General features: G+C 34.3%; 1 protein-coding gene and 1 long non-coding RNA gene across 3 annotated transcripts in view; one reads left to right on the top strand and one right to left on the bottom strand.

Moving 5' to 3' along the window:
- LOC118201667 (uncharacterized) overlaps positions 1-26,012 on the bottom strand; it is a 250,706-nt gene that overhangs the window by 152,025 nt on the left and 72,669 nt on the right. The gene's annotated exons all lie outside the window — the stretch shown is intronic.
- The window catches only part of LOC118201666 (sodium-dependent neutral amino acid transporter B(0)AT3), a 195,961-nt gene that overhangs the window by 158,948 nt on the left and 11,001 nt on the right, over positions 1-26,012 (top strand). The window contains exons 6-10 of the mRNA XM_085827743.1: positions 2,180-2,381; positions 5,715-5,899; positions 6,318-6,519; positions 8,975-9,134; positions 14,931-15,093. Coding sequence (XP_085683869.1) covers positions 2,180-2,381; positions 5,715-5,899; positions 6,318-6,519; positions 8,975-9,134; positions 14,931-15,093 — 912 coding nt within the window. The remainder of the gene's footprint in view (positions 1-2,179; positions 2,382-5,714; positions 5,900-6,317; positions 6,520-8,974; positions 9,135-14,930; positions 15,094-26,012) is intronic.

Genomic DNA, 26,012 nt, shown 5'->3' with positions numbered 1-26,012 from the left:
TGACGACTGGCTGCAAACGTCATACAGCTGTGCTTATGTATGGAAGTTGTGTACACACAGCGCCCTCTACACCACCATGCGTTCGTCTACGCCCATACATTCCTATGTGAAATCTCCTTTTCCTATTCACTACATCCCCACCAAATATTGATGGTTAATTCTGAATCATCCTGTATAATGAGCACATCTTAGGACCTACATATAATAAGCATATCTTAGGACCTATATGTAATAAGCGTATTTTAACTCGTTAAAATCCAGACCCTTCGCTAAGCTGTATCCTCAAAATACCCTAACCGCCCGAAATACTTTTCCAGTTTCACAGCAATTTTCTCCCCTCCCCGTCCATTAACGCAGAAAATAGGTGTGAAGATGTCCAATGACATCCTTTGTACTTTCTAACAAAGATTCCATTAGCCTTTGACCGCTTTCTTAATAAAACTATTCTAAAGGTCAGATCAACAAGCCTTTCCGGCTTTGTTATGATCACCACTGAGATTTTGTTTTTCCGTTATTTTTATTAGAAGGAATAAATTGTTTAAAAATAAATATAATCCTTAAATTTTTAAACTGCTCTTTTATTGCTGTTTAAAGCTTAAAAGCACACTGTACCACAAAAGAATCAACAACGAAATGTCACGATCAATCAAAAGATAAAAAAAAATTCTTAGGACAAGCTGTCTGCAGTAAACTGATACAATGCATTTGGGAAAAGTGCACCTGTTGCTACATACCTTAGGGGGAGGGAAGAAAAGAAGATTACAATCTCGGCCGTTTTCGGGCGGTTCTGGTCGTTTCAATGTAGGGCCGTGTCGGGCGGATTGGATGTGAAGGAGTTAAGACATATCTAACGCATTTTAACAATAAGAATATTTTACGACTTACGTAGTTTCCTAAGATATATTATGTGCCAATGACCATTGAGTCAAAAATTTGTGTGAGTTCTCTGATTTGTTTCAAGTTTTTTGATTGAGCTGCCAGATAAAGTTTTGTTCAAGGATGATCTTATGATGGAAGTTTGGAATTTTGTTTTTCAAGGAAAGGAAAAGTAGCTAATGTGTTTTTATAAGTTTGGAAATATGTAGGTGATTCATCTTTTAGAGAATAGTTTAATAAGTTTTTATGTGTATATATTTGTTTGGTTTATTATTTAGAACTCTGTCCAAGCGGAGGAGGGGAATTGCCTTTTTAGACCGTTAGCAAAACTTAGGATATTCCTTATTAGAGACACTGCATTTCTACTTTGCTGTCACACATATCTTAGGGAAAATGAATGCTTTTTCACTGAATACTGAATAGGAGAGATTAATGATGAAATTTAATACTCATAATTATTGATGACTTTTCACATTTTCCAGAGAGGTGACATTTCGCGTATTGTTTTACCTAACTCTGTACATTATATTAGGGAAATGAACGGTGTCGGTGAATATTATTCGAAAAACACAAAATAGATGTATCTAAATAATAACTGTTGAGAATGCAATTTATCAATTAAGTCAACATTGATACCATGTGGAAAAATCAATACTCGATAATTTCTATTCCTGGATGCGAGGAAAAGTTTAAAGAGGCTGATTCTAAGGACGTTGAAGAAACTTTGCTGATTATTTTAATGAGCCGTAATCTGCCATTATTATGAAATGCTAATTATGTATGTGCATTTTAGACGAAGACGTGTTGAGGGGACAGGTCTATGCCATGTTATTTTCTACGTGAAGTCATTAACATATGACGAAACTGAAAAGCAATAAGAAAGAAATTTAGTGATTGCACGTAACAGCAATTGTAACTAACCCTTAACAAGATTTGTTTTTAACTATAATTATTGCTAACGTTTTGGGGAGACGTGGCAATATTAATCAGTCTTCCTTTGTGATTCATCAATCAAATTTTAAATTGTTTTGCGAAGTGGCCCATTTTTCCATTTCAAATTGGATAAAAAGAAATAATATTTCAGTCCCTTAAATTTCGATTGAGTGGAGTCTAACTGTATACTAAAAATAAAACTGGATAATGTTCCAGAGTAATAGAGAAACAGATGTCAAAAAATAATTGATAGAAAACAATTCATATTGTTACTCTAAATATCGAGTTGAATATCCAAATAAAATTTGAACACATTGTTTTATAATTTATAAATTATATCTTTTAAAGCATTCCTAACTTTATTCTTCAGTGGTCCAAGTTAGCTGATCCTGTGGTATGGCTAGAAGCTGGAACACAGATCTTTTTCTCTTTGGGCCTAGCCTTCGGCGGTCTGATCGCTTTTGCCTCCTACAACCCAGTTCACAATAACTGCTTCCGCGACGCCATCACTGTCTCCATCTGCAACTGCGGTACTTCCATGTTCGCGGGGATCGTCGTTTTCTCGGTTCTGGGTAAGAATGTTTACAGAATTAAATCCTAATCTGGAAATTCTCAAATTTTCAATTTTTAACACCCTTTTGGTGTAATTTTTGAGCAATTCCAGAATTCTTTATTAATTTTGAAACTTAAGTTTGATTCCGATATTTTCAGTTTTATTTTGCCAGTATTTTAAAACAGTCCAAGTATAACAAGATTTAAATATAAAGAATGTGGAACTTTTCATCCTGAACTATAAAATTACATTGAAATTATTGCATTAACAATAATGAATTGCATTGAAAATAAATTATTTTCAAGAAGTTTAAATATAAAAAATAATAATAAATAATTATCGGTCATCATACTTTACTGAACTTCTTGATTTACATTTGAAGGTGTGTCTGTTGTTTCTTATTTTAATGACCTTGAAATAAAAAGTAGTATTTAAAAGAACACTATATGTATTAATAAGTGAATTGCCTAAAGGATTGGAAAACTTTCTTGTTGTTGCCGTTGAAAATAAAAGATTTCTTAGAATTCAATCTATAAAGAATTTTCTCCTTCCTTACCGCGCCCCTTCTTGATATAGATATCGGTTAGCAGTTGGGAGATCCGGAATTCGAATTCGGCGAGAGCGCTGCTGATTTTTTACTTTCTCTGGTCGCCCCCAAATATTCCAAAAGTATCTGCAGGTGGCACTCCAACAAAAATGTAGTGAACGATAATTCATCTCAGTTTGGTGAATAGGTTCCCTCCTTGCTAGTCGGACTTTAATTGGAGAAGAATGCAAAGAATTTTACCCTTTCTAACTTTGTGCCTTCATAGTGTGATTGGAAATCACTTCCGGCTGGCATCGGAAGGTCCGGATTGTGAATGTTCCCTCATTCCTGCTCTGACAAAAATCCTATGGCTTTACAAGTGGCCTTCAAACTAAAATATGTTGGAAAATAATTCATTACCACCTGGATTTGGCGACTGATTTCCCTTCCCGCCTAATCGCCGTTTAGGTAAGGAGAATATAAAGAATTTTCTGTTTTCTGTTCATGTTTCAGATGCCTTGAAGCACGTTGGTTAGCAGTCGAAAAATTTGGATTTCGAATTCCAGCGAACACTTGCTGATTTTTCCTATATCCTTCTTTGATATATACCTAATGCCTCTACAAGTGGCATCTGAACTAAAATGCAGTAAATGAAAATTCGTCACTAACTGGATTTAGTGATTTGGTTTCCTTCTCCAAAATCACCATTTTAAGCAGGGAATAACGTAAAGAATTTTCTCCTTATTTACAGCGTGCCTTCATAGTGCAATTGGAGGCACATACCACTAGAATCTGGAGGTCTGGATTTCGAATCTCGACGACAGAATCGATGGCTTTTTGTGTTTCCTGTTCTAATAAATTACCTAATGATTATATAAGACTTCACATGGCTTTTTATTATATATTATAACAATTCATAATTAATTTTAGGAAGATAAAGGAGGTTTATTTTTCCCTTCGTTTATAGATAATAACTTGCGTATAATTAATTTTTTGAAGTGAAAAATTTATTAATACAATCACTTTTCTTAAGAATATATTAATATATGAAGTACGTAATGCTTCTAATTAGTAAATATATCTCCAAAGAAGCAAAGTAATTTTAGCCGGTAATGAAATGAGCAATGAAAAAATATGAGCTAATGAAAAGAGGAATGCAATTGGCTGATGGGAAAAGACAGATTAATGAGTGAAGATAAATAAGAATGCGGGAAAGAAGACATTTCTTCACTATAGTAATTGTTACTTATAAAATTTCTGCTGAAATATTTGGGAAAAGTTTTATTTAATTTTCTATATTAATTAGGATAGTTTTCATCATAAACACTCCTTAAATATTTTCATAAATTAAGTTAAAAAATTTTTCTTTCTTTTGCATGTACAATTTTAAAACATTTTCGTGCGTCGTTTTCCATTCTAATAAAACGAATAAAAATATAAAAGGAAGTAAAAATTTTAAAAGGAAATTATTTTCTTAAAAAGTAATTGCTTTACTTCTTTGAAAAATAATTTAGGTTTACTTTCAGAATAAAAGTATCACAGCCTAGAAGAGTACTGCATTTAAAGCATGTACGAATCAAATAAGTTTCCTTCATCAGACATTCATTTAAAATAAAAATTTAAATTTATTTAAGACAATTATTCAAATATTTGTATTTTAAATAAAATTCAAACTTTTAAGTTCTCAGCTGTTTTGCTGCTACATTTCACTCAACTTTGAAGCATATTCTGTAAACTGATGTTACCAAAAAACAGAATTTCAAAACCGATGTAAGAGAATGCACAGTAATATGGGAAATAATGGAAATTCATTTTCAGAAACATTAAAACATGGTACAACTTTTCTTATCATTTTAAATACGAGGAATATTCAAATATAAACTGGAATTTTATGCTCCTTTCTTATGAGATCTCAACGCACGCTACGATAACTCATTGAGCAAATACGTACATGCTTGAACTTATAATAGATCTAGTTTCTATATTTATCACATCTATTTGTTGCAAGAAACTTGTCGGAAAACGAGATTCACAGCGCTAGTGCATAGCCAATTATCATTAGATATGTGGTGCCTCAAAGCATTAGTTCATTTGCTGTTTAATGTTTTTGCTTGGATGTGTATTTGTCTATTATCACAGATGGGAAGTACATTGTTACGAAGGCCACAGTGTCTTTGAAGATGGATTGGGGACTGGATAGAACTTGGATCTGTTTCGTAGCAGTCAAGTAGCTTACCGCCATCTCAAAAAAGCTCCGATTCGATCCCCTCGTATATTGTAACTCTTTTCTGCCCTCAGTATCTGACTGGTCCACATAGCCGCTACAGAATTTTGACAAATGAAAGTGTCATTTCCTCTCAAATATATTCGAGATTTAAAAATCAGTTTTAAGGTGATTAGCACCATCAAACTTGAGGTGAAAATGCACCTTAAAAACTTTAAGGAGGAAAGAAATTCAAGTATAATAAGCAGGTTATTGATGCTGTGCAAGGATGCGTCAATAGGCAGTCAAAAGGCTTCTGGATTTAAAAAACTTCCTGGGGGAACGGCTGCGTTGAAGTGACAAGTGACTATATAAAAAAATCGTTTCATTGCATTCAATAAATATATTTTAGCTGATAAAATCCTGCTTATATTTGCTTGAATATCCCTCGTATATATAATGAAATAAATTTCCTGGCTTGATCCTCATGCCTTTAATTATAATAGATAATGGAACTCTACATCATAGAAATTTCTGTAATGAGAATTATTTCAATGTTTACTTTTCTCTAATTCATTGGAAGCGCTCAACTAAATTTGTAATCATTCGACTTATTTGCACAGGTTTCAAAGCGCACAACACTCACGCACGGTGCGTGGAGGATAGAGACCTGCTGCTGCAACCCCTCTATCCCAACACGACGATACCACCCACGATACCCCCCGATGTAATCGCCCACCTGATGGCTACAACCCCTAACCTGCCCTATGACTTCCCAGAGTGCGATCTGCAAAAAGAATTAGAAAAGGTAACATACTTTAATTGCAAATTAGCACTAACGACACACTGTGTGCTAAATACTATTTATTCCTAGTATATTCTATACTAATAATAGCTTCGAAATTTAGTGCTAGTTTTATCTGATATAAAAACATAATTTTACTGATGTTGACAAACAACAGAAGAATTGTACCACAGAGTATTAAGTCTAGATTTCCTAAACAATTTCATTAATGAAAACAATGAAACTGAACTTTCGTAAATTTTCATTCTGAGACAACTTCTATAAAAAATTTTTAAATGCAGCTTTTCTCTTTTATTTTTATTTTATTTATTTATTTTTGGTTTCATTTTCATAAATATAGCTATATATTTTATGAAAACAGCTCTCAAGATGGACCAGTTTCAAATCATCGAGACGTTAACATATTACCTTTGCTTTTCAGAGCGCTTCTGGTACAGGTTTAGCATTCATAGCTTTCACAGAAGCCATCAACCAATTTCCAGGTGCACCCTTCTGGTCCGTGCTTTTTTTTCTCATGTTGTTCACCCTGGGCATTGATTCCCAATTCGGAACTCTTGAAGGTGTCATCACGTCCATCGTAGATATGAAGCTGTTTCCCAATGTCAGGAAAGAAGTGCTCACAGGTAAGTTTATCTTAGCAAATTGGCATATTACAACTCTTGAAATTTGTTAATACTTTCATTCAGAAGGCCTTAATCTTCTTTCCCAACTCCCTGGAAAACAATTTCCATTGCAAGGTCTGACTAGATATTTTTGAAACCGCTCTTTTTCTTGATATTAAACGTACCAACTATGCTGAGGCTTATAAACGTTACACACTCATGCATTTGAATCTGCGATTGAAGAGCCATGATCGGCACTATTTAATTACAGTGAATAAAAAAACCTAATATTTTTCACTGTGAAGGGTAGGAAATATATCTCTGTGAAACCACGTCAAACGTGCGATTAAATTTTACCTGAAACCAAATGAAACGTTGGAACAGAGATAGGATGATCGAATTTTCGAGCCCCCTGAATTTTGAAAAGTTTGAGTTTCAAAATCTAGAATATTCACATTTTTTTCTTCAGTTGAATCTTAAGAATTCTGCTCTTAAAAAACCATCAAACATTTAAACTCTAATATTTGGAAGTCGAATAGAAAGTCTTTTCTTCTTAAAAAAATTGCGAGTGTTGTAATTCTCAGGCAAAACTTTGTCGCAGCCATGTTAAAAGTACTATACTTACTGCAAGTGCACTTTCATGAACGCTAAAAATATTTTTTTCTTTTTAGAATTTATCTCTGTAAACTCTTGAAATAATACTTGTAAATCTCTAGAATAAACTTTTGAAATAATTTACTTTAAATTAAGATTTCGGAAAACTGTGATTCAATTGTTTTCTAATTATGTTGAGAAAGTAAACTTTAAGATTCAAGAGGTTTAAACATGTATTTCATTCATTAAATTCTATCTATAATTTGTATATTTAAAACTGTATACTTAAATTAGTTTTTTACTGAACGCAGATTTAAAATTTTCTCTGGATTAAAAGCTTTTAAAATTAAGTAAAATTTCTTTTCCTCCCTTCTTTTTACTATCCTTATATGAATAATTCCAGAATCTTTCAGATTTCGCATTCGAACTAAAATTTAGGATTCTTCACACTTCTAATTTGAAGTGTTAAAACATGCATATGCTGGTGAAGCAATCTTGTTTACACTATTTCAGTGGTTGATTATTTCAAAAGCTGCAACACGCAAGTGATCAAGGAAGGGTGTTCTAGCTGTTCATCGACTGCGTTACAATTGTCAACATTCCCAGCTCATGAACCGGTAATAAGTAATGAATATCATACAAAGGTCTTGAAAGCCCATTTATGTGAAGCCATGAGAAAGAAAGGGGCAGGTTTATAATACAAAAATCGTATTTTTTATCCATTACAATGACCAGCCACATATGATGAGATCACATAGAAAGTAATCTGCGTTAAATTACATTTGGGCACTAGGATTTTTTAAATCATTTTTTAATCTCTCTCTTTTTTTAAGTTTACTATGTGCAATAATTTAATAGGTTACATCTTTCCTCCATGCAGGACCAACGATTTTACAAAAGCCCCATAAATATATGACAGTTGTGTCAGGATTAGCACCTGCATGTAGACATTTAGAAAATCCAGAAAATCCACGGCAGTTAATTTTTCAGGGAGAGTCCTCCTATCTTTACTTTATCTAACACAAGTTTCTGTCTATTCTAACAGCGATTCTTAACAGTCTTTTGATTGCTTCTTTGCTTAATTTTAAGTAGTTCCTAACAGGATACTCTTTCCCCGTACAACAACATCCAAGCTTACATGTAGATTTTATGATGCTCTTATTAGTCGTCTATTCGGCTGCGTTCCCGGAGCAGGGTGGAGCAGAGAGTAGATGGTTTCTGCCAGGAAGATATCACACTGTGAGGCTAAGGCCAGGTCAGTGGTCTTCCTAGTGGCGCTCACTCACTCACTAATGTTGAGATGTTAAACAAATTGATTGAAATTATGAGACTGTACCCAAAAATAACCTCTATACAGTCTGAAGTATCATACGATTTCTGTATATTCTTACCAATGAAAAGATTAGATACTCAGAAAGAGGTACATTTCAGATGATGAAGGAAAAACCTCATACCCACTGTCTAAAAAGACATCACAAAACAATCTACTTCATGTTTTCGAATCGTTGATGAAACGCTATAAAGTGTAATTCAATGTAATAGACTCTATTTTGTTAAAGATTTTGTTTGTTTTGTTTGTTTTGTCTATTTTGTTTGTTTCCATTATCTAAATAGTCAATATCTCTTAGATTCATTCAATTATTTGAAGACGCCATCTGCATGCAGGTTAGTTCTACCGTTTGCTTAAATGCTAGTATTAGTGGTCAACGAGTACTAATTATAACACACTGGAACAGTGGAAACTCATATAGGTTTTTAATATCAAAAACACTTTTTTTCTTAAACAAAGAATCTTCCATCAAGAGGGATACTTCTTTCCAAAGATTAGCTATTTCTGGAATATTTGTTTTTTTTTTTAAACTGATAATTCATTCTTCTTTAGGGATTACCTGCTTGATATGCTTCTTCTTATCGCTCATCTTTTCGCAAGGTGGTGGCAATTATGTATTTACCCTCTTCGATAATTACAGTGGGAACTTTCCTCTCTTGATTGTTGCCTTGTTTGAGTGCATAGCCATTTCCTATGTCTACGGCCTCAAGAGGTAAGTTTCCTCTTTACCTTAAACTACTACATAGAGTGAAAACTTTGCTTTATATATACTGACGAAAACAATTAAGAGAATTTTCATATTTGATCTACGATCTCCAGAACTACTGGACAGATTTTAATAAAATTTAGTTCATATAATACAAACAAAATAAACATTTAACAGTTATAATAGACACACATGTTCATGTGTAACACTCATAGGAGTCTGGAGGTCTGAAACAGTGGTTTCACAAGACACAAAAGAAATGGGCTAATAGGGGGTATGGTCCCCTTTTACAGCCATACAGACCTCGCAGCGTGATGTCATACTGGAAGCAAGGCAGTTTATCAGTGCCTGTGGCAATTGGTCCCACTCATTCAGCAACGTTGTTTTCAGTTCCTGGATGGTTCTCGGAGGGGGTTGCGAGTTGCGATTGCCCTCCACAGAGCGTTCCAGACATGCTCTATAAAGCTGAGTTCTGGAGACCTGGCTAGCCAATCCATCCGGCGAATATCCTCACTCTCGAGAAATTCGTCGACCAGAAGAGCTCTATGTGGCCTCGCGTTCTCGTCCTGTAAGATGAACTCGGGGCCCACTGCACCCCGGAAACGGCGAACATAGGGCTCAGAGACCTCATCCCTATACCTCAAACCAGTCACAGAGCCTCTGTCAAATACTTAGAGAGGTGTGCGACCATCCAACATGACGCCTGCCCAGACCATTACACCGCAACCGCCATAATTGTTGATTTCGCGGACATTGGAGGGTAGGTAGCGGGTCCATGGCTCTCTCCATATGAAAGTACGGTGAGAATAGGTGTTTAGGCTAAAACGGGACTCGTCGGTGAACAGAACGGTCACCCATTGCTCCGTACTCCAATCACTATGCTGCCTGCACCATGCTAATCGGACTTCATTGTCCGTAGACGTGAGCGGAACGCAAACAGCCGGTCTTCTGGCAAACAAATCTCTTTCATTCAGTCTTTTGGAAACAGTCACCTTGTTACACGGGTTACTGTGGTTGCATACAGGTCCGGAGAGAGCTGAGAAGCTGTAGCCCCTCTGTTACGCCTCGCAAAAATGTACAAATAGCGATCTTCTCTGGCCGTCGTGGCTCTTGGACAACATTTCCCAGGCTTTCTCTGGATGGATCCACTATCCTGGAACTGTTTCCATAGGTTACACACGACGCTGGGCGTTAAATTAAACTCTCTGCATATCTGGACTTGCAGTTGGCCTGCCTCTAGCCTCCCCACAATTTGCCACCTCATTCCATCATCTAAACGTTGGTGGTTACTCATTTTTACTGTTCCGATGTGAGTTTAACCAATTGCTGCAAAATAACACCAAGAAATTCACCGAGGTGGGCTAGCGAATGCAATTTGTCTTACCCTTCACGCGCCTATAAAGCCAGGTTTTCTGCTGGCTCAGACTACATAAACGTTTACGTATTTGCCGTACAAGATTTGCATTTTTATCTAGAAGCAGTGGTTTTTCCTTTAGCTCAGATCTTTTCATGGCAATTCGATAAAATATGCAAATTCTCTTAATTTATTTCACCAGTGTATAATACTAAACTATATAGAATTAAATCTTTGCTTTATATGTAATACTAACGTATTGCTTAATCTTACCAAAAAACACTTCTCGCAACTTTCCACCACGTAGCCTTTATTCAACACCCTCTACTGGCCATTAAATAGCATCGCCATGAAGGAAAGCGGTTAACAGAGCCATATTTGAGCGTGCATTATAACGGATGGATGAAAGGATTAAAATATCGAGAAGTAATTTTGAGATTCAGTACACGTAGATATTAGTGCTTGATCATTCGCCTCTAACAACAATAGCAGCTGTTATGCGGCTGGAAAAATGAATCTGGCAGATTTTGAATGTAGTTACGAGCATTTTAGTTCACTTGGCTTCTGCTTCATGTGAGAGTTTATCTTCGTACTGGCTTTCTGGTATTTTCCTTCCAATCTCTCTGCAACCATTCAACCGACGTTTTCAGATGGCGACAGATAGAGAAAACGCGCTGGAGAAGACAGTTTTCTAACGTAGTGTATATTGAAAGCAGCTTGTACCAGAGCAGACCTCAGTGGTCCAACTATGGACATTAAAATCTCAGTAATGGAACAGTTCATAATTAAAGAAGAATGCAATTTTAAAAACCTCGGACCTTGGGTAATAAAAAATACGCGAATGAGAGATTATCTGCATTTTCATTCTTTAGAAGTCATACTCTCTGCTTTTACTTCCTTGTACAAAGGAAAGGAAGCACGAAAAATTTCCGGTATACTATATCAACGAAAATATCCATTTTGACTGCTCTAGAACCCATTTGAGGGAAAATTTTTACATTACGTCTGTACGTACGGGCAGAATAAAAGCCCCTTTTTTCCAAAACGGATAGTAAAATGGATTTAAAAAGGATTCAAAACAGATTTTTTCGTAACGTCTATACGTATTTATATGTGTATCTCGCATAAGTCAAAAATGAGTAGCCGTAGATCGTTGATTTTGTACATGGGACTGCTATAACATCTACTTGGGCACCTGCGCTTTTTGTTGCAATCAGCTGCACCCCAAACATATATACAGTGGATGGACAAAAATATGGAAACACCTTGTGAAATGCATGTTTGAAAAGAAAGATCGATATTAATGAAATATGTAGGTGGCGCTGGCATTTTTGACTACTGACGCCACCTATACAACTTCGTAAATGCGCTACACAGTTCAGTTGTTGTCGGAGTACTGTTATGTGAGGTTGTCATTGCATTATGTCAGAGTTAACAGACTTCGAACGTGGGCAAATTGTTGGAGCACGTATGGTAGGTGCTTCCGTAAGCAAGGTAGCCAAGGTGTTTCGTGTTTCAAGAGGTACTGTATCGAAGATTTATTCCGCATATTTAAAAAGCGGAAAAACATCATCTGCTAAATCAAAGCGCGGACGAAAGTGTATCCTGAGTGATCGTGACAGACGATCATTAAGAGCAATTGTGACGAAAAATAAGAAGACCACAGCTGCAAAAGTTACTGCTGAAATGAATGTTGTGTTACCGAACCCTGTGAGTACCAAACAATTAGAAGGGAGCTTCATAAACAGGGAATTGCTGGCCGTGCTGCAATTGAGAAGCCACTCATCAGTGATGCTAATGCCCGTAGCAGGAAAAGGTGGTGTTTAAGTCATAAAGCCTGGACTATAGAGCAGTGGAAGCGAGTAATAGGGTCTGACGAGTCTTCTTTCAAATTGTTTCCCACTTCTGGCCGAGTTTACGTCTGGAGAACGCCATCTCAAGCCTATAATACAGACTGCTTGTTGCCAAGAGTGAAACATGGCGGGGGTTCTGTTATGGTTTGGGCAGCCATATCGTGGTTCTCTGCTAGCCCCATGATAACTGTGTCAGGGCACATGACTGCCAAGACTTATGTGAACATTTTGGCCGATCAAATTCATCCCATGGTACAAACTTTGTTCCCCGATGGTGATGGTGTCTTCCAAGACGACAAAGCCCCTATTCACACAGCTCACATTGTCCAGGACTGGTTTTCTGAGCACGAGGATGAGTTGTCCCATCTCCCCTGGCCACCACGGTCACCACACCTGAATATTATCGAACCTTTGTGGTGTACATTGAAACGGAAAGTGCGCTCTCGTTATCCACCGCCAACATCGTTATCTGAACTTGCCACCGTTTTGCAGGAAGAATGGTATAATATTCCCTTGGCAAACATACAGGAACTGTATTTATCCATTCCGAGAAGACTGCAATCTGTTTTGGATGCCAACGGGTTTCCTACGCCATATTAAGCAAAGAAACATGTTTTTTAAAGGTGTTTCCATATTTTTGTCCAACCCCTGTATTTCTCACTCTGTTATACGGCTCGGTGAGGTCATTTTTATTCTTATATATTGCTAAATTGTGCTTTTTTTTGCTTTAAAAGAGGATGAATTAAGTTGTTTTTATGTTCTGGTTAAGGTTTTATGTCTTTAGTTAATCTTCATGCAATAGCTATAGAATTATCAACAATTTAATAAATTAATAAAAGTTTAAGTGACGCTAGGTCTAACAAGGCCGCCATGTGCTTACAGTTGAAACTCTTAGTAGAATAGTGAAGTAAATCAGTTGGTGCATCAATTTCAGTGCCTTTTTGTCCAGTAAGACTAAAATTTAACTTTCAGTTTTGAGCACCGAAAATTTGGCCACCTGGCCCTTTACCCGAATTCCTTGTTTTTGCGTAGAAACTCTAATTTTAATAGCAAAAATTGTTTTTTCTAACTGTTTTTAACTATAGTTCGTGTTTTAGGTTTTCCCTTATTTTACAATTTTTAACAAAGCTGTTTTGAGTTTTTATGTATTTTTGCCTTGCCACGAAGTGAACACTGAATTGGTTGAATGAGAAATTTGTCTCTGAAATTCAAGGAAAGTTTAAATGAAGCGCAGCAATAAATGTGTAGTGTCCACATCAGATACTTTAAGATCTGTTTCGCAGCACTGCAGACGATGAAATGCTATATATTGTACTCATTTTAAATGTCTTTAATTTTTGGTTTAATTTGAATACTTCAAAAACGTTTCATTACATATGAGGAAATAAGAATTTTCAGTAATAAAGGGAAATTGATCGTAAAATCTAAAATATGCTCACAGTAAATGAAAATGGCGCATTAAAAAGCATTAAATACAAATAAAATTTAATGGACATGAAGAATATAAATGGAATATAAGCACCATTATCGAAAGAAAGCAGCAGAATAATTAATGAAGTATTGGTAGTCCTTAATCCTGTCCTTTTCAAAACATCACTGCGTGTTCCGGTATAGGACTTAACATGGTCAGACATTTAGTACAACAGCTGCCTGATATTATTCCTTTTGCAGATGAGCCTATGTTTCTGTATGACGGGCTCTAAATTATGTATAATTCGGCATAACGACAGGACACATTTTATCCGCTCCTAGACATGCTTTCAAGGAAACAAGTCTAAACAAAGAGCAAGACATGGAAATATTTGTATATACGTAAGCAATCCTATAAACGACGGTAATCTATCATACTGGAAGAACGTTCCAAATCGCAAGTAGCAGTTTAATTTTATTCACAAATTTCTGGCTATCAGCGTGCCACAAACTATTACTAGAGTCGTCTGACTATAGTAGGATATTGCTTCGCAGGTCATGATGCCTGCTATCCAAGGACGTGTGGCACCCAACAACAAGGCTGAGACTCTACTGCTGGCTAGAGAATCTCCACACTCAATTATGAAGGTCATCTGTCTCCAAAATGAAGCTTGACTCATCGCGAAATGTCACACATCGCCATTCCTTGACACTTTACGTTGCCTGCCATACGGATCATTCAAATGTGCAGTTTTCATTTCGATTATAATGCATCTCTGGAAGTCTGTCAAGTACACAAATCATCATCTCTATATTTTAAACAGGATCATTCTTCTTTAGCATTTGCGATTTCATCCGCTAGTGCCTTGCATATGGTATTGATAAAATAATACTATTTAAATCTGCTTTTCTCAATTTCAGAGCTACTGCATAGTGTGCGACCATGCGCTTTCGCACCAAATTTAGACCAAGTGTATGCCGGTATGCAATCTATCCATTTGCATAGTTTCATATTTGTAGCACGATTTGTTTTTTGTGCCTTAATTTCATTGATCGTGAATGTGTTAAACAAAAATGGTGAAACCTTTACCTATATTAAACATGCGGTGAATCATATTCTTTTCAAGATTGCTATATTTCTTTTCATGATTGTATTCGCGATGTCATCAGAAATTTTGGTTTTAGGTTCAGCGACGATATCGAACTGATGACGGGAAGGAGGCCCAGTTACTATTGGCTCTTCTGTTGGAAATATGTAGCACCCGCAACGATGATAACCATCCTTTCTGCTTCTTTTGTAAAAATTGCCACGGAAGGTAGTGGATATGAAGCATGGGACAAAGAATCGGTAAAAATTAGCTTTTGTTATAATTGTATTAAAAATGCAAAATTCTAAAAAGTAACAAAAGCATCTTAAATTAAATATTTTACTTATGTGTGCACCTAATATAAAACATTCATTAATAGTTGTTTCATCATGTAGTTGTACTTTTAATTGATGATGCTTCACTGTTCTTCTCTCATCTCGGTTTGGTTGATAATTTATATCGATTTATATGCTGATATCAGAGGATGAAGAGGATGCTGATACCAGAGGAATCTAGAAGTTGATCTAGATTATATTTTCATCTAAATAATATATAAGTTGTTAATAGGTTTGGCTTTCCAGATTTATTATGTCAATATTTGTTGTTCTCAGTTTTCCTTTCATGTCTAATATCTTTCATAAGACTTTACTCTTCAAATTTAATATTTCTTTTTTCTTGAGGAATATTGATATTTTGAAATCACTTTTAGTTATAATTTCTTCCAGGTTTGTATGATTCTTTAGATTATTTTGGAAAATTTGTCCAAATCACTAAGTTGCTTACAGAAAAAATTAATTTTCTTAAATAAATTTATATTCTAAGTAGTTAACTGCCTTATAGTCTCTGTGTTATATGTATAAAATGTAAGTGACCAATATGAATGCGTTGTTAAAATAATGAAATTATTAAATAATAAGTGATAAATTGTGATGCTGCGTGGCCCCAACTAGTCAGCAACAGTAGTAGTGACTGCTATAAACTGCAAATTATACAAACTCGTAAGAAGGGTTTAAATCCCTTTTTATTTCACTTTAGAAATCACAGTTGCGTTCACTTGACGCTCACAAACTACGCCGACCCGGCGGGTTAACAAAATAGAAAAAAATGTAACTAAAAATAAATGACAAGGTGAATAAATAACGAAGTCACTACCTACGAGGCTCTATAATCGTAACTAACTTAACCGCGTTCTAAGATACAGGTGAGATTCAGCAAACTTTCTGATTAAGAAGTTGAAAGATTCAACGAACTGCCGAAATAGGCACACAGGCCGAAACGCGCGGTTCTTAAATTTCTACCTAGCAACCTTCACGCTCGTGATTCAAGAAGCCCACTTACAATCTCGTTTCCCTTCTACTTAATTTACTTCTGCTAAAATTTGAACACACTGCGCGTTCTACTACGATTTACATACTCTGGCATTGGCAATTCTAGGGAAAAGTAAAGGCTTGACAGGAAAGATAACTTAAAATAAATGTTAGCTAAAATAAATATAAACCCTACAAAATAATAAGTGTTAAATAATGACTGAGAAATGTTGATGTGTATTATTTTAACAATGCATTAACGCATTTTGACATTCTTGTAAAACACTTAATAAAATAAATTTCTTGGTAGTTTTGAACGAAAAGCATTCGCTAATCAAATCCACCCAATGTTAATTGTGTGTATTTTAGCAAAAAGGAAATTATGTAGTTTCAAAAGTAGTATCTCTATAATGCTTTTCTCGTGTGATTTACAAAATTTAAGGGCATATTATGTGCATTAAATGCCCATATACATATATCTGCACAAACATTATGCACTTCTAAACGGCACTTTATTTTTCAGTTTATTACGTATGCTCCCTTTTCCGTACGCTTACATAAATAACTAATTATGAATACTTTACCTAAAGATACTTTTGACGAAACTTACTCATGTAAAATCCTTATTTTTAGCGTTCTTATAAAACATGTAATACAAGAAGTTTCTTGGTAGTTTTGAAAGAAAATTATTATGAAATAAATTAAAATTTTTTCAAACTGAACTTTTCTTGATAGATAAATGTCATGTCAGCAGATTAGAGCATAAATGTATGTCTAATTTTTTATTTACTTTGATTTCATTCATTTAAATAAAATTTTATATGGTATTCCACCAATGTAGTTATGAAGGATTTTGAAACATGAATGTCCCACCTACGCGTTACGTGTATCGTAACATATTTAACATATGAATGTATTAAACATAAAGATCATGAATGAAAACAAAATAATGCACGTAATCAGAAACACATACTTCCCACATTGAATACAGACGTTCTGATAAGGTGTGAAAAATGTTATAACAAATTTTCAGTTAATAACATTATTTAAATTTAATATACAAAGATGGTTTATTCATATAAATCGTTAGGAAATTTTAATTTCAGCATTTCTAAATAAATTAGGAAAAACACCTGCTTCATTTTTTTTGACTGAGCATGATAACAAGTAAAACAAGCAATAAAAACACAGATTCAAGTCAGTTACTGACGCATTAGCTCAAGATTCCTGTTTGAATTCCTGAATCTTCAAGCCAGTTACTGACAATCTGAAAGCCTCAAGATTCTTGAATCTTCAAGCTAGTTACTGGCGCATTAGCTCTAAACAGGAATCTAAGGACACATGGCATCCTCTGTTCCATGGACTAGCGTGATACTCAACAAGAGATCGAATCATTTTAGAGCTATGCTTAAAATTATTTTTTATATTATTATTATTTTATATTTTTTATATTATTATTATTATTTTTTGCAAGAATATATAACTGTTTATAACTTTGCTTTCACAAGCAGTAAAGCGTGTCTTAAAATTTAGAAATTTATCTTTTTTAGTAAATTAGTTTTGCATAATCACTATTTGCTGCTTAGAACAGAAAATTCATTCTTCACTAAATCGTAGGAAATCCTCACTTTCCTTATCAGATGCCAATAAAATTATAATAAAGACATTCTTGAAATTTCTGAAATCTACGAACAGAAATATCTGCTGCCACCCTAATCGGTACAGTTATTGGCATCACTGGTTGCACTGGAACTAAACTGGGCAAACCATATTCTAACATATACATTTATAAGACAATCCTAGCACGATAAAATTCGTGGACTGGATTTGTCAGATAAGTGAGTTAAGTCACAACAACAACAAAATATTTAGTGATTATGTTTGTTGCATCTTTCACCAAAGTAAGCAGTTTTAGCTTACCTTTACTCTAAAAACTTTACAAAGTTTATATCGCTTGTAGTTTCTAGTTCACATTTCATTCCTACAACTGTTTAACATAAATATTACCGAAAGTCTTCATTAATATTAATCAAAAATATAGAGAGAGTGGGATTTCATTATATATGCTGAATTAATAAAATAAGAATAAAATTTCATTATACACGCTGAATTAAGAATACACAGAAACAAAACATTGCAACTGAAGCTAATTATTGTATTTAAAAGTAATATTTTAAACAGATAATTTACAATGATTCCTAACTAAGCGTATGTTTATTATTCATTTTTTAAATAATCTCGTTAAAGAGCATATTAAAATAATGTACATGCTTTTCTTATTACAAGAATATCTTATTATCCGTACTATTAAAAATTGAGTTGCAAATAGAAACATCCTACTTTAGCACTGTGGAGGAAAACAAAGCAAAAGAGAAACATTACCTCAAAAAACGTCGCAGAAGGAAACAAACTTGTAACGTTGCGCGCTTCCAACCTGCACGCAACAATAGTGGTGACTGCTGAGAACTGGAAAGGAGACCAAAGTCTTGAGAAGGGTTTAAATCCCTTTTTATTCAACTTTAGAAATTACAAATGCGTGCTCTTGACGCTCACAAACTACGCCGACCCGGCGGTAAAATAAAAATAAGAAACTGAAAAGAGATAATAACAAGTGACTAACTACGAGGCTCTCTAAACGTAACTAACCTCACCGCGTTCTAAAATACCGCTGATAATTCAGCAAATTTCTGAATATTACGTTGAACGATTAACAAACTGCCGAGGCAAGCACGCAGGCCGAAACGCGTGGTTCTTCAATTTCTAACTAGCCACCTCCAAGCTCGTGAAGTAAGAAGACACACCTTCGAACTCGTTTCCCTTCTATTTAACTCAGAATACTTCCGCTGACAATTTGAATCCTTGCGCGTTCTATTAAAATTTACATACTCTGGCATTGGCAATTCCAGGGGAAAGTAACGCTTGACAGGAAAGATAGTTTAAACTTAAAATAAATGTTAGTTAAAATAAATATAAACCCTACAAACTAAAGAAAAAAATAACTTATTGAATCTAAAACATAGTATAAAAATCAAATATACCGCAAAACCTTGCTGTCATAAAAAATATAGTGGTAAAAGCAGCTCTAAATTATTATGTGAAAAAACTAAACTTTTCTAAGAAGCTGAAAAGTCTACATCGAAAAGTAAAAGCTGAAAAGTGTATTTTACAGTGCTAGTTATCTGTAAATCAAAATCTTATTTTACAGGGAAATTTTAAAAGGAATACGAGTTTTCATTATTACAACAAATTTTTCTTTTCTAATAGATTACAAATCTATTATACTAATGTTTAAGAAATGAAAATAGTGTATGAAAACTTTCTCACATGCATAAAATATTTACGAGTCAACAGAAATTAATATATAATTTTGAACTACAAATTAAGAAATAACTAAAACCTGAAATGAAAGATTTCTTTTTCAATTAAGCAACAACGATAATATTTACAATCAAAAAAAGAATGTTTTCGAACATCTTGTAAGGTACATATTTCTGAGATGACTTTGCCATGCAGTATTTCATAGTTTTGTTATTCTGACAATGCTTTTTATTACCTATCACCTCATCACGATATTTTCAGGGCTGCGAATTCGCACTGCTTTGTATTTTATAACGGTATTTTGTAGAGTGGTATTTCTTCTTTAAGATTTTCTCTTTGATGTTTTTGTTAAGGACGTTTTAGGAGGCACCTACAATTTAGAGATTAATATCCATTTTACCATAAGTATTTGCAATAAATCCTTTCACAGATTTTTATGAATTTGCAAAGCCTGACTCAAAATTTATATTTACTATCTACAACCCTTAGGCAACAGCATACAGAATTAAACCAAACTTGGTGATTAATTTGACAATGTTCACGTAACATTGACACTTCCATTTGACGTTTACGTTAGCTTAATGCAATTTTTAAATCATTTCAGTTAATAATATATTAAATTAGATTCGATAAGCTTCTCTTCTCGTAATGACATTCTTAATAAATTTCATTCTGGGTTACAATAGTTTTGTTTAGATCCAACGTGCGATATTTGCGTTGTATAAAAATTGTCAAATTCATGATTCTATTTTTCACGAGTTGGGAGAGCATCAAATTAATCAAGAATATACTAGTATAATCAAGAGTCAATATACCATTTTCACGTAAAGACTCAACTTGAAAATGAGAACTTCCAGTTGAAACACAGAAATATTTAATGAAGAGCTTATGTACATTATTTACATTATTGAAAGCACAAAATATACATATAATATAAATTTCCCCATCATAGGGCCAAGATTAGGTTATCAAGAACAATTATTATAATTGTTGATTACCGCTATGCGGCCAAGAACAGATCATTTCAAGCGTCGCACACAAACTGACTAAAAAAGTATTACATTCCTTCTCTGCCGCCAGTCACGTGACCTAGTCGGCGACAGACGATAAAAAATAAAAGAAAAACTGAATCCATCGGAGGGAAAAGAAATAATTTCAACAAACTCCCCCCCGATGAACAATAGGTTCATCATAAATTTAACTAACTATTACAATATTACTATAACAATAAGAAACAAATAAAAATTACTTACATATACAGGTCACATTATATCAATAATATCTTAACATCAAGAAAATTTTTTCTGAAACTATAGAAAAAACAAAACATTTAAATTAACATTTCTCAAGATCACCACAAATCATTAAACCAAGGAAAATAATAATGAATAAATGAAAACATTATGAAAAAGAACATTTTTTTTTTTTTCATCAGTTTATCAGTCATTCAGTCCAATTTTTTTAAACCAGTCACTGATTATTGCAATTACTGATATCATCAATTTCTAAATTGTACAATAGCTGCACTGGACGTTTGATTACCGAATTACCAGTTTTCACTTCACACGATCTGATCATTCCATCTCTACCAATAAAGGTTTTGGTTATTCTTCCTAATTTCCACCAACTTCTAGGTAAATTTTCATCATGAAAAAGTACTATATCATTCACGTTGAATGTAGATGGTTTCTTCTGACCGGTATAATGAGCAGATCTCAAGCACAGGAGATATTCTTTTTTCCATCTGTTCCAAAAGTGATTTATTAGATTTTCTCGTGTACGGAAACGTTTTAACATTACTTCTCTGGAACCTGGTAAATTCAAGTCATTCCTCCTTACAGCTGGCAAACTCAAGAGTCGTTTACCAATCAACAGGTGGGCTGGAGTAAGTGCGGAGGGCTCTTCAAGATCAGAAAAGACGTATGTTAATGGACGCGAGTTTATCATCGCTTCTATTTCAAGCAAAAGCGTTTCTAATTCACTTTGAGTCAAAGATGATTTCCCAATGTTCTTTCTTAAACTAGATTTTACACTGCGAACTAAACGTTCATAAAAACCGCCCCACCAGGCAGCACGTTCCACAATGTATTTCCATGTGATTCCATGCGAAGCATAAAATTTTTTAACTTCAGGGTGGTTAATCACTTTCCACATTTGCTTTAATTCAAGTTCGGCTCTTTTAAATGTTCTAGCATTGTCCGAGTACACAGTGGAACACAAACCTCTTCGGGATACGAACCTGCGGAACGCAAGTAAAAATTCTTCAGTGCTCATGCCTTTTACGAGCTCAAGGTGAATAGCTCTTGTAGTAGCGCAAGTAAACAATAAAATGTAGTATTTGTTGTCATTTTCTTTTACATACAAAGGACCTGCAAAATCGAGTCCACAAATTGCGAAAGGTGGAGATTCATTAACTCTATCCGCTGGAAGAGGTGCAGTGATTTGTTGTCCAGGACGTACATTATATTTTTTGCATATTAAGCATTTACTCAGGATTGATTTGACGTATTGTTTTCCTCTTAAGAGCCAGAATTTTTCACGTATATGCACAGTATCCGATACACCCGCATGATAAACCTTTTCATGAGCGTCTCGTACTACTAATTCACTTAATTTATGTTTTGAAGGGATTACTATTGGATGTTTGTTGTTAAATAGTAGGTTTGACTTTTGTAACCGACCTCGTACCAAAAGTAGACCTTCATCTGATAATATGGGATTTAATTCGAACAATTTTGAATCTTTTGGAATATGCTTGTTTTCTCTTAGAGACTTCATAACTTCAGGAAAACTATCTTCTTGAGCTTGTTTTAACCAAAAGGTTTCAGATTTACTGATTTCTTCTGCTGAAATTTCCGAAAAATTTCTATTTCCCCTTTTTACTTTTAAATTTGATATAAATCTGAAAATCCAAGCAGTCACACGATAAAGTTTTTTCAAGGAACTAAATTTTGTCAAATTCATGAGTGGAACATTTTCAGTTTTGTCTGTTTTGATCAAACACGCTAGGATAGCTTCCGATTTTCGAGATTCTTCTGATACATCATGTAATTTTGACGTCGATAGTTTGGGTTTTGGCCATTGACTTTCAGGTAACGAAAGAAATGCAGGGCCATGCCACCATTTCGAAGAATCTATCAGTTCTTTTGCAGAACAACCCTTTGTTATTAGATCTGCAGGGTTGAGTTTTCCTTCGCAATGTCTCCATGAACAAGGATCTGAAATTTCATGTATTTCTGAAATTCTATTAGCAATGAAAGGTTTCCATCTTTTAGCTGTACCTTTAATCCAATGTAGAACTATTTCCGAATCTGACCATAAAGTGACATTTGAAATATGTAGAATATTTTTCAGGTAGTTGGCAACCCTAGCACCCACCAGTGCTCCCATCAATTCAAGGCGGGGAAGCGTTAATTTCTTTAATGGTGCAACACGTGATTTTGCCAAAACAAATGTAGTTTCAAATTTATCTTCATCAGTTCTGTATCTCAAGTATGCGATTGAGCCATACGCATTCGGATTAGCGTCACTAAAAATGTGTAACTGAACAGTGTCCCTGTCTAAATTTGGTACATGAAAATAATATCTGGGAATTTTCAACATTTTAAGTTCTTTTATTTCAGAGAGCCATATTTTCCAGTCATTTTCGAGTTCTCCAGAAAAGATCTCATCCCAAGGTACCCCTTGAAGCCATAGCTGTTGCAATAAACATTTAATTCGAATTACAAAGGGTGCGATAAATCCAGATGGGTCAAAAATTTTGGCTGCTATTTTTAATACATTACGTTTGGTACATTCAGTGTTTATAGAGGACAGTAAGGGTGTTAATTCTAGTCCTAAGACATCTTCATCATTGTTCCATATTAAACCTAGTACTTTTAAGGATGTACATGGAGTGTCACTATTGAGAAAGATTAACTTTTCCTCTAGCCATTTCTGCTTAAGCTCTAGAGAATTGGTTTCGAATTTTCTTAGATTTAGACCTCCTTCAGCAAGAATTTTAACAGATTCATTTGATAGATTAAGCGCTTCTTCAACAGTTGTCGCTCCAGAAAATAGGTCATCCACGTAAAGATTTGAGTTAAGCATTTCAAAAGTCTTAAAGTTAGAATTCTTGTACTTATCAATGTGATGTTTTATTGTGCAGGCAAGGATGAAAGGACTACAAGTTACACCAAAGGTTGCTCTTGTCATTTTGTAAGAAATTACACTCTCTTTTCTATCAAGGTTTTTAAAATAAAGAAATCTCAGATAATCTCTGTCTTCTTCTGCGATTGATATTTGAAGGAATGCCTTTTCGATATCTGCCGAAAAGGCGATCCTATTTTCGCGGAATTTCAAAATAACGTCCAAAACATTTGGATTTAGATTTGGCCCTGGGTGAAGACAATCATTGAGAGAAAGAGCATCATTTGATTTTGAAGAAGCATCGTAAACGATGCGTACCTTTGTTGTTGTTTTGTCGTCTCTAATTACAGGATGGTGAGGCATATAATAAGAATTAAGTGTCGAGCTGTTTTCAGGGCATACTTCTACAATTCCTAAATGTTCTTGTTCCCTGAGAATATTGTTGTATTCTTCAAATAACATTTCATTACACTTAAATTTATTTTCTAGACTAGCAAATCTTCTTTTAGCCACTTCAAGATTATTTCTCAATAAATCGCGAGATTTGCTCCATAGTAACTTTGCCTCATAACGACCATTTTTAAATTTCAAATTATTTTGAAAGTCATTTATGATTTCTAAATCACTAGAATTCTTTTCGTTATTCTCAACAATACCCATGACTTCTAAATCCCAAAATTTCTTCAGTTCATCATTTTCACTCTCAACTGATACACTACAACAATTTATTCTTCTATCTTTTGATTCTATCTGCCCCTGAATTGTATGTCCGAAAATAGTTTCTGCAATGTATAAATGCTTCCCAATTTTTCCTACAATACCTAATTGAATTTGCCATAAAAAGTCTGACCCTAGTAAAATAGTTATTTCCCGTTCATGCCCTGTATCAGCAGGATTAAATCCTCTCATTTTCAAGCGTTGAATCAAACCTTTGTCTGGAATTTTGACTGTAGCGCCAGTTATTTTTTCAACTACCAAGGCTTCAATATTTATGGAATTGTTTGTTTGCGAAACATTTTGTAATTCAAGAGAAACTACGTCAAATGATGATTCTTGTGGTTTTCGTCCGCCAAATGAATATACTAATAAATTTTCTTTTCTAATAGGCTTTAAATTCAGTTTTCTTACTAAATTTTCTTTTATAAAGCATTTTTCTGAACCACTATCACACAAAACCCTTGCATGGATTCTGTTTTCACCACCAGAGACACATACAATACAAGTTTGGAGTAATGTAGAAATAGTTTTATTTTTCTGTTCAGAAACGCAAGATACTAAGGTTGTGGATTTATCTGCGTTAATATTTTCAGGACTTTCATGTTTTTCTGATTTATTACAGAACAGCTCATTGTGAAATTTATTACCACATTTCGAACATGGGGTTAATTTACTTTTACAGTTAGAAGACAGGTGTGATTTTAAAAAACACTTGTAACAGCGTCCTCCCTTCTTCAATTTAAAACGTTTCTCTTGGTCTGTATACCTTTTACAACCCAAGCTTGTATGATCCGAAGAGTCACAAAATACACAAAATATTTTTATAGAAGTGTTCAAGGCAGCAGCCGAAGGAACACTTTTCTTAGAAGAAAAGTTCTGATTATATTTTTGTTTGGAATTAAAATTAGTGTAAGTGTCATGTATTTTATTACTAGAAGAATTATTTACTAATATTGTGGCCTCACGGGCACGTAAATCTTCTCTTATAAATTCCAATAGGTCATTGACCTTATACTCATTTTCTGTATTATTTTTCTTATGAAATTCTAGAACCATGCTTTCTGGTAACAATTTTAACAGTATAGGCAAAAGTAGATGCCCATATGAACCTGTTGTTACCCCCATTGACTTGAGATTTCTGATATGTATTTCACATTTATCATACAGATTTCTAAGTCCCCTTATATTATTTGATGATTTTACTGGCTCTAAGTTCAAAATTTTATTTATATGACAGTTTATGATTGTATCACGCCTACCATATCTTTCGTTTAACAATTTTAGGCATTCATCATAATTTTCATCAGTGAGATCAAACCCTGATACAACATTATATGCAGTACCTGTCAAAAGAGATTTCAGGTATTGAAATTTACTTATTTTTGACAAAGAGTCATTGTTATCCACAGCATTCTTGAAACAGTTAATAAATTCTAAATAAGTGCTGGGATCACCAGAGAATTTTTCAATATTTAATTTCGGCAACTTAACTGCCGCAACAAATTTACTTTCGATTACAGGAGTTACAGGTACATTTTGAACTACGTTAACTTCGGTATCTGCTTTACATTTTCTTAACCTATTCTTAATTTTGGATTTCATACTCAAAATTTTATGAGAGTATTCTTCAACCGATTTTAATTCTTTTTCATATTCAGCTTTATCTTCAATCAATTTATCTATCTCTTTATCAATTTCATTTAAAGAAT

The sequence above is a fragment of the Stegodyphus dumicola genome, chromosome 12 (genome assembly GCF_044657685.1).
Source record: "Stegodyphus dumicola isolate Sdum_Otavi_A_Nest chromosome 12, ASM4465768v1".
NCBI classification, from domain to species: domain Eukaryota; kingdom Metazoa; phylum Arthropoda; class Arachnida; order Araneae; family Eresidae; genus Stegodyphus; species Stegodyphus dumicola.
This window is presented reverse-complemented; position numbering and strand designations above follow the sequence as displayed.